The sequence below is a fragment of the Ziziphus jujuba genome, chromosome 3 (assembly GCF_031755915.1).
Source record: "Ziziphus jujuba cultivar Dongzao chromosome 3, ASM3175591v1".
In the NCBI taxonomy this organism is placed as follows: Eukaryota; Viridiplantae; Streptophyta; class Magnoliopsida; order Rosales; family Rhamnaceae; genus Ziziphus; species Ziziphus jujuba.
This window is the reverse complement of record NC_083381.1, coordinates 33,504,669-33,515,187: the sequence shown is the minus strand read 5'-3', so window position 1 is coordinate 33,515,187 and position 10,519 is coordinate 33,504,669. Positions and strand designations below refer to the sequence as shown.

The following is a 10,519-nucleotide window of genomic DNA, read 5'->3' as shown; positions in this document are numbered from 1 at the left end:
GGCCCGAATTTGATCACATATAAAAGCTACTTTTTAATTTATCTCTAATGGCAGTTTAAAAGAAAACCTTCAAAGGCAAAAATATAATGGAGCAAAAAACCATCAATAAGGTAAATAACAAGTCTGATAAAATTAAAATGCTGAAAAATTTATTTCAAGGAGTGAGACTTTGATTGGTATTCTTGTCATCACAAGAAATATTGACAAACAATTGGCTCGTACATCATGGGGATGGACATTTCCATAAATTTGGACATCCTCACAGCTAGAGCCACAGAATATATATGGTTAAATTCTTTTATTTATTTTTTCCATATGTGCTATCATATACATATATATACATTCATCCATAAATACATAAGGATGTAATTGCCGAGTTGGCAAATGTCATACTTCTTTATCTTTTTCTGTTTAGATTTGAACTTGTAATAAATCGACGATGCCATTAATTACCAAAAAAATTCATCCATAAATACATAAATACATACATCCATTATTCCATACTAATAATGATTGATCACGCGGCATGTGATATTCAGAAATTAAAGAAGCCATGCATATGTAATGAAATAATGGCTCTAAACACAAAAACACATACATATGTATGACATACATATTTACCCGTTTAGGCGAGTATTACCACAGTTTTTTAAATTAAAGATAAATAAACTTAATCATCTAAAATCAATAAATTATATATTACACCAAATTTATCCTATTAAATACATAAATTTAAAAATTTTAAATAATTAAGATTACTTACTCTCAAATTTAAAGGTTACATATATATATATATATATATTCTCATTAGTTCATACTGAACAGTTGTGGAGTGGAGGGCCATCTTGGTGCATGGAAGCTGTGCCGTATCAAAAAATGTTGTAGTCAGATCCGGAGATTTATCGAAATGTGAGAAAAAGGTAATGTTGAAGATTTAAATACTGTACATGGCTAGCAGAGCCATGTCTCTGTCAAATTTCCATCTTAATTATTGCCGTGTATGACAGAAAATCCGTGGTCGGTGACTCAAAAGTAACTTATCTTTAGAAAAAGCATACCAATCTCTCTTCGATCTGTTCGGTGGCAAACACATAAACTATATTAAAAATAAATAAATACTATTTTCACACATAAATAAATATATAAATATATATATATATATATATATATATATATAGAGAGAGAGAGAGAGAGAGAGAGAGAGATTGGAGTGTTGGAAGGGGTCGGCAAAAAAGCAATTAAAGAAACCGCGACTGTGAGAATCTTCAGTGTGAAAGGAAAGTATTATCCTTAGAATTTAGAAAGCAAAGCAAAGCAAAGCTGATGACATTGATGATGGCCTCTATAGCTTAAGATGATCATCACCATTCACTACCCCTCATTAAGTTTTCTAAAAAGCTTAATTCTTGCTCTTCAAGTTAAGCACCTTTAGTTTTCCCTTTTTCCCTTACCATGCTTACAACTAGGACTTCCACTCCACCACTGCTTTTCTTTTTTCTTCTCTGATTTAATTAAATTCCCATTTTTTACTACTTCATAGTATAAACAAATGAATACACAACAAACTATACAAAAACAAAAATATACATACATATCTTCACATCAAATTAAAGCAAAGCCCTTTCTCTCTCTTTCTTTCTGTGTCAAATTGCTTTAATTCAACAACCCTCCATGTGATTCTTCCACTGCATGCATATGTACTGAGAGAGCTTAATTAACCATGGCCACCACCCGAAAACTTATAGTGGAAGTTGTGGACGCTCGAAACCTTTTGCCAAAAGACGGCCATGGATCCTCCAGCCCATACGTTCAGGTGGACTACTACGGCCAGCGAAAACGGACCAACACTGTCCCCCGGGACATCAACCCAACGTGGAACGAGGTTTTGGAATTCAACGTTGGGAAGCCTTCGAATGTGTTCGAGGATATTGTGGAGCTGCATGTTTACCATGACAAGAATTATGGTCCCACCAGAAGGAACAACTTTCTCGGCCAAATCAGGTTGAGTTCCTCCCAGTTCGTCCATAAAGGCGAGGAGGCTTTGATTTATTTCCCTTTGGAGAAGAAGTACTTGCTCAGTTGGATCTCCGGCGATATTGGCCTCAAAGTTTATTATGTCGATGCAGTTGTGCCTCCTCCTGCACCTCCTGCGCCGCCAGCACCAGCACCACCTCAAGTAGTGGAGGAGGCTAAGCCTTCAGTGCCGCCGGAGACACAGAAGCCTAGTGAGTCTGAGTCGAAGCCGGCAGAGGATGTGTCTAAGGAGGTGGAAAAGGCTGATCAGGAGCCGAAGCCCGAAGAAGCTGCACCGGCAGAACCACCGCCGTCTGAGGGTGAGAAGGCAAGTGAAGAGCCACCCGCTCCGGCGACTGCGGAGACAGAATTACCTTTGCCCAAAGAAACTGAGCCGACTTCAACTGCTGCTGCTGCTGAAGAGACTGAAGAAGCTGTTCTTGAACCCAAAGATAGGATTGAGACAATGTCTGCTGCTGCTTCGGTTTCTAAGCCGTTGCCGGATGTTAGGTTCGCCGGAATCAATGGTCCGCAGCCCATCAAAAGAGGTTTGAGCTTTGCATCTGACGTATCATCGGAAAGTATGACAATCGAAAGGTCCTCGTTTGATCTGGTGGAGAAGATGCACTACCTCTTCGTCCGAGTGGTCAAAGCTCGGGGTCTTCCAACCAATGGCCGTCCAGTTGTCAAAATTTCGGTGTCCAACTACCACGTCAGATCCAAACCCGCAAGGAAGACGGCTTTTTTCGAATGGGACCAGACCTTCGCCTTCAACCGCGAGTCACCGGATTCTTCCTCCATTCTAGAAGTCTCCGTTTGGGACCCACCCAATCAAGATCCCGCATCCGACGTGGCCGGCCTGAACTTCTTGGGCGGGATCTGTTTCGACGTGACTGAAATACCACTTCGGGACCCACCAGACAGCCCTTTGGCCCCACAGTGGTACAGGCTGGAGGAAGGTGGAGCACATAACGGCCACCTCATGCTTGCCACGTGGTTGGGCACCCAAGCCGACGAATCGTTCCCCGACGCGTGGAAGACTGACACTGCGGGAAATCCCAAGTCCAAATCCAAAGTCTACCAGTCCCCGAAACTATGGTATCTCCGAGCAACGGTGGTCGAAGCCCAAGACGTCCTCCCCATTACGACGTCGTTGAAGGAAGTCACTTTCCAAGTCAAAGCCCAGCTCGGGACCCAAATTTTCAAGACTAAAACCTCAGTTACCGGAACAGGCACTCCCTCATGGAACGAAGACTTGCTGTTCGTTGCTGCCGAACCGTTCTCCGACCAGCTGATCTTCACCGTCGATATCCGACAACCCAAGGGCCCACTTTCAATCGGGTTGGCCAGGATACCACTCACTGCCATTGAAAGACGGGTTGACGACCGGAAAGTTGCTTCCCGGTGGGTCAGCTTGGACGATCCGAACGAAAAAAAGAGAGCCTACAGGGGTAGATTACACCTCCAGCTTTGCTTCGATGGTGGATATCACGTGATGGACGAGGCGGCCCATTTGTGCAGTGACTACAGGCCCACAGCCCGACAGCTCTGGAAGCCGCCGGTTGGCACCGTGGAGCTCGGCATTATAGGTTGTAAGAACTTGATACCGCTTAAAACGGTCAACGGTAAAGGGTGTACCGACGCCTACTGCGTCGCCAAATACGGTCCGAAGTGGGTCCGTACGCGCACGGTTACGGACCGTATGGATCCCAAGTGGAACGAGCAGTACACTTTCAAGGTATACGATCCCTGCACGGTGCTGACCATCGGGGTCTTTGATAGCTCCGACGTATTCGAAACGGACGGTTCCAAAGGCGCCACGCATTCTGATCTCAGAATTGGAAAGGTACGGATTCGTATATCTACTCTGGCTACGGGGAAAGTGTACAGAAACACGTATCCGTTGTTTATGCTGTCCAATATGGGTATGAAGAAGATGGGTGAGGTGGAGATTGCTATACGGTTTGTCCGTATGAGTCCCACATTAGATTTGCTCCACGTGTACTCTCAGTCTCTGTTGCCGTTGATGCACCATGTCAAGCCGCTTGGGATGGCCCAACAGGATGTGCTAAGAAAGACGACGGTGAACATCGTAGCCGCACACTTGTCACGATCAGAACCGCCGCTTCGTCGGGAGGTCGTACTTTACATGCTGGATGCGGACTCACAGTCATTCAGTATGCGGAAAGTGCGTGCCAATTGGTGTAGGATCATAAACGTGATCGCCGGTGTGATCGACATCGCACGGTGGGTAGACAATACAAGATCGTGGAAGAATCCAACGGCTACGATCCTCGTTCACGCATTGCTGGTTATGCTTGTGTGGTTTCCGGATCTGATAGTCCCGAGTCTAGCGTTTTATGTGTTTGTGATCGGTGCGTGGAACTACAGGTTTCGATCGAGGGACCCACTTCCGCATTTTGATCCGAAACTCTCTTTGGCGGACACCGTTGATCGAGAAGAGCTTGATGAGGAATTTGATACGGTGCCGAGCAGCAGATCAGCGGATGTGGTGAAGATGAGGTATGACAAGCTACGGGCAGTTGGAATGAGGGTGCAGACAATGCTGGGGTATTTTGCCACGCAAGGCGAGAGGGTGCAGGCGTTGGTGACGTGGCGTGATCCACGTGCGACGGGGATATTCGTTGGATTGTGTTTCATCGTAGCGATGATATTGTACTTGGTCCCATCGAAGATGGTGGCGATGGCATTTGGATTTTATTATCTCCGCCATCCGATCTTCCGAGATCGAATGCCTTCCCCTGCGTTGAATTTCTTCAGAAGACTTCCTTCTCTCACTGACCGTATCATGTAGATTTGAATAATGGAAAGCAAGCAATGCATCAATTCGAATGTTTAAAATTTTTGTTCTTTAATTTTGTAATGGCTTTTTAGTAATTTATCTGCCAAAGATGTAATATTATTTACAAGATAGTTTGCGCTATTATGCAATGACATTGTATATTTTCTCCAATTATCGACCATAGTTTTCTTGGACCATGAAGAAATTGTGCGTTTTAATAATCATATGTTACTGAACCATGTGATAGATCACCAGAAATTGACGATGCTGTGATTTTGCACTTACGAGTTACGACAGGTTTTATTTGTCTGCATCTGCTGCAATTATCGTGAAGATGCTGTTTCGAAGGTGAATCACAACAAGAAAAAAAAAAAAAAAAAAAGAAATTTAGAATGGAATTTTTACATGTGAGAACGATTCAAAACCAATTTTTTAATATGTATTGGCCGAAAAAGTTGGGCAGATTACAATAAGCCCACAACATAGTTTTTATATGTGAACTTGAAAGTACCGAGTCAATAATCAAGGGCTTCAAGGCTGCATCTACACTCTAGTGTTGTCTATGATGATTTAAACGTATAAATTTAAAAAAATTAATCATTTTGGAGAAAAATATCAATATTCAAGAAATTTAATAATCATACAAGGCTTTAGTAGATGACCTTTCTTAAAAGTTAAGTTAATTTTAATTTTTAACGAATACATCAATTTGAATGAGATTTGTGGATAGTCTACTTTTTGGTTTTTACTTAGGAAATTTTCGGCATTGGACGTCAATCACATTGGACAGTATAATTTCCTTCTGCATTATTATATGCAGTAAACCATGACACAATAGCGTATGTATATAGACGTGAAAACGCGTTGAGTTGTATTTATGTTGTGAAATTTAACAAATTTAAATACAATATATTAAGTTTTTTGTGTGAAAATTTATAAAATTTAAATTTATTTGTTAAATTATGCCTAATTTATTATCCAACTTATCAATTCATTAAAAATACATATAAATTTAAAAAATTAAATTTTACTTATGTTTAAATAGTAAAATAATTTTTAATCTTGTAAATAGATTTGGTTGTTTTTAAAATTTTAAAAAAAATCAATTAAAAGAGAATAAATTAATATATGTATAAATAATAAGTATTATAAAACTTATATAATTGCAAAAATATTTCCGTAATGTGTGTATTGTTTGTTACTGTATTGTATATCATGTATTACATATTTTATTCGTTAAAATATGTTAACTTATTAAGTTTTATTGGATAAGATTAATATAGGACTAAAATGAAATGATATCTGTGAAATTTTGTCATATTTATTAGCATTATAAGAACATTAGTTTAGTAAAATTAAAGTATCATGGTACGTCGTCCTTCCCTGAAATGTAACTTTCATGCTGGAGCAAGAACTAGCATGAAAGTCGATCTATTACGACCAGCGCGGTTGTTCGTATTTCATTTTCTTCTTCCAAGCCTTAGAAAGCACTCATTGAGTTACTTACGGAAAATAAAATATCTTTCGACGCCGAGAATTTTTTATGTGTCCAGCTTCTTCGTGAATCTCCGCTATTTGAATATGGAACATCATAACAACGAAAAGGAATGAAACGGCTATAGCTCCTATATGAACTACTGGGAAGATCCAACTAGCGGAGACTCTTGGAACAGCTGGAGTAAGAGGTCCCCAAGTGAGCGTATTATGGGGGACCGTCAAGCACATCCGGTAAGGTTCGATCGCGAAAACAAAGTCGCCGATCTCATCTGCGAATTTCGGAAAGAAGATGGATTGCGACTTCCTGCTGCACACAGATCCGATAGATAGCAACTACCTAACGCGCTTTTAAGCCCTTCACCAATCACGGTCTTTCATCTAGTAAGTCCTAGTATTATGTTCGAACTTCTCAGCCCGCCCGCTTCCATAGAACAATATCGTGGCAACGTAGACCTAAGTGGTCAAATCCTGGTAGCAATCCTGTCTGTGAGAAAGCCAGTCTTGAAGTTCCCAGTGAGAGTGAGGCAAGACAGTATATCACCTCGCTACTGTCAATTTTTTGAATTTCTTTTTATACACTAGCGCAGATGATTGCACCTAAGGCACCGATGGACCAACGCCTTCGTCTATCACCCTCCTTCCTTTCCTACTAGACTCGATCATGACCTGTCGACACACAGGCTGACGCATTGGCTAATAACCGCTCTCACGATCCCTTTTTGAAGGAAAGTAAAGGTGGTCGTGGAAGAAAGGCTTGTTCTTCCACCGATACTCGAACTCCTGCCAGAAAGAGTTGAGGTGATCGTAACACAGTATATAAGACTGAACGTTCCAAGTGCATCTAGCAGGAATCGAACCTACGAATTTGCCCGGTTGGTATAGGTTGGGCGCTTTAACCATTCAGCCATGGATGCAAAGATACTCCGCGAGTGAACTAGGTTTTGGTATTCCTTCTCGAGCTTCTATTTCTTCCGTTAAAGGAGATTCGGGAAAAGATGGAATTTGGGATTGAAATTCTTGGTAGTAGATATTGATGTTTCATCATGAGTAGAACTTTCAGCTTATGGGGTTCTTGCATGACATAGACTCTCATTGGATTGAGTTCCTTCACCAAAATTGTTAGAGGATAATGTGTTTACTTGAGTAGGATTTTTATTGGATGATATTCCTACATGAGATGGAGTTTTCTTGGATGGGGTTCTTGTACCAAAATTGTTAGGGGATGATGTTTCTGTTTGAGTAGGAATTTTACTAGATGATATTTCAGCACAAGAGTTGTTAGTGTAGCAATTAACAATAATAGATGGCAGAGTGTTATTAGAAAAGACAAATGTGACAGTCCAGACCACCCGTGTAACATCCCGTCCCGAAATACATCGGAAATTTCTAAAATTGGGCCAAGGTTGACCATGTTTGACCGTCGTTGACCGAGAAGGGATCAAATGTTGATTTTTTGCTCCTGATGGAATTTCACATTGACCGAGGTACCATTAAAAAGTACACGTTGTCATGAGTCCATAAACTAGTAGCAAGTTGAAAACGGAGCTACAGATTGAAAGTTATGGGCAAAACAAGTTGAGGTCCAAACTGTCCAAGGGGTGCCAGAGTTGATTTTTTGTTCATGGAAAGTTGAGCTTTGACTCATATATGGTTGTGAAGTACTCGTCGATATGAGTTCATAGACTAGCGGTATGTCCGATTTGGACATATGGTTTGAAAGTTATGGACATGCAAAGTTTTCCAAATACCGTAATATTTTAATCGGATAACTCCCAAATGGGTACCCGGGGAGCGAACACAAACGACAACCAAAATTTACGAGTAATATACTGAATCGAAGCTTGTGAAATGAGGATTGCGAATCTGGTCTTACTTTCTGGAAATCGGACCCGAGGTGGTCGGAATCTTGCCGGAAAGCTCTCGGATTTTAGGCCTTCGATTCTCACAATCCGTTAAGAATTGAGAAAGTGGACACCAGATTTGGGTTCAGAGGGTCGGAATTAGTGGGAAATGATGGGCGGTGCAACTAGAAACTCGCCGGAAAGTCGATTTCCCTGCAAGTCGCCGTGGTCATTGGAACCCGTCACCGCCAGCGGCCTGTCCGGTGGCCACTGGTCGTGATTTTTGGTGGAAAGGTAGATCGGGGACTAGGTGACTCAACGGGACCGGCGGTGAGACAAACAGAGGCCGAAATAGGGAGAAATCTGGGTTTGAAGAAATCGGCGCCACCATCGGAAAAAGTCTCGATTCGGGCCCGTTTGGGTCGGTTGGCCTGATTTTTGGCTGGCCGGCCAGTTTTCAAGTGGAATTCAAGGTAGGGTGGCCCGTGTACGAAAAGGGTGGCCAGAAAATGGCAAATCGGCGGTGGCCGATTGGGTTTCTCTCTCTAGCTTTCTCTCTCTCTCTCCTCCCCTCTTTCTCTCTCTTCCCCCGGCTCACATGTTTTGGCCAAAATAAAAGCCACCCGTGGGTGACACTGTTCACTCATGGGATTGGCTGAAAATATGACATGTGGCACATACTATTCACTCAAGTCAAAATATATTAAAATATTATGGTATTTGGAAAACTTTGCATGTCCATAACTTTCAAACCACATGTCCAAATCGGATGTACCACTAATCTATGAACTCGTATCGACGAGTACTTCACAACCATGCATGAGTCAAAGCTCAACTTTGTGTGAACAAAAAGTCAACTCCGGCACCCCTTGGACAGTTTGGACCTCAACTTGTTTTACCCATAACTTTCAATCTATAGCTCCGTTTTCAACGTGCTACTAGTCTATGGTCTCGTAACAACGTGTAATTTTTAACAGTACCTTGGTCAATGTGAAATTCCATCAGGAGCAAAAAGTCAACATTTGACTCCTTCTCGGTTAACGACGGTCAAACCCCATCAACCTTGGTCAAATTTTAGAAATTTCTAATGTACTTCGGGACGGGATGTTACAATCTTTCCCCCTTACAAAATTTCATCCGTGAAATTTTATACGTCACAGAAACGCATAAAAATATTGGTTGCGGATTTGTGCTTCAAACTTCTACGTCGCTTTCTCGACTAGATTAATTCACCACGAGACTTTTGACTTGAGAAAATAGTCTTATTGACCCATACGCATTCTTCATGACTTAAAATCTGAACTGGTCGCTCCTTACATGACAGGTCTTCGATGTCTTTCGCTAATCTTGTAGAAACCAAGATAACAACAACTTAGCTCTCTCTGTCAACCAAAGCATACGACTCTTTTCTACGGAGATAATTTCAAAAAACTCAATCTCGGACTTCAAATTCAAGATCTTTTCCATGCACGTCGGCTTAACTCATTTGTCGATCTTGAGCGGCTTTCAAACTCTCTCGGATGACCTTCACCTTATTCATAGTCATCCATAGGTGTTCGCATCCAATTCATGTTGGTCGTCGTATGGTGCTTCTCCTCACCTACTTCACTGCAATATAGTGGGGTTCGACACTGCCTTCCATATATAATCTTATACGAAAACACCTCGATGCTCGCTTGGTAGCTAATATTACAACGGACCTTATCAACGATAATTACTCATCCCAGCTTCTTTCAACATTGCATAATGCATGGTCTTAGTGTATTTTCCCAAAGTATGAATTATTGCGCTCCACTCGTACAATCTTAGAACCTAGAAGTTTCCTTTCATCCTTCGCATTCCAACATAATGGAGTCCAATATTATTTCTAATACAATGCCTCGTATAAACCTTTAGATTATCATCACCAAGGAGAAGGAATATATATAAGGTCAAGTTTGAATCCTTTCAACATCCTAAATATCATTCTTGAGACAATCTAAATTTTTCCAATTTCAACAGACTCCAAGAATCCATACCTTAAGCAATAAAAAATTTAAACTTAATTCTAATATCACAACCAATACTATGAACTAATTACTAGATCCTTAACCATAGGAAAACATTCAACGCCTTCTTATATTCTAACTGTAACACCCCGTCCCGAAGTACATCAGAAATTTCTAAAATTTGACCAAGGTTGACCGTGTTTGACCGTCGTTGACCGAGAATGGGTCAAATGTTGACTTTTTTCTCCTGATGGAATTTCACATTGACCGAAGTACCGTTAAAAAGTACACATTGTCACGAGTTCATAGACTAGTAACACGTCAAAAAAGGAGCTACGGTTTGAAAGTTATGAGCAAAACAAATTGAGGTCCAAACT

The 10,519-nt window shown here is 41.2% G+C and overlaps 1 protein-coding gene across 1 annotated transcript; it reads left to right on the top strand.

Moving 5' to 3' along the window:
• Positions 1–1,218: 1,218 nt before the first annotated feature.
• Positions 1,219–4,987, top strand: LOC107433514 (multiple C2 domain and transmembrane region protein 16). The gene has a single exon (XM_025067070.3). The coding sequence runs from the start codon at positions 1,721–1,723 to the stop codon at positions 4,826–4,828; it is 3,108 nt and encodes a 1,035-aa protein (XP_024922838.3). The 5' UTR covers positions 1,219–1,720; the 3' UTR covers positions 4,829–4,987.
• The last annotated feature ends 5,532 nt before the right edge of the window (positions 4,988–10,519 follow it).

What these genes read in the sequence shown, in the direction of transcription:
- LOC107433514 (XM_025067070.3), top strand. Translation starts at nt 1,721, where the DNA reads ATGGCCACCACCCGAAAACTTATAGTGGAAGTTGTGGACGCTCGAAAC.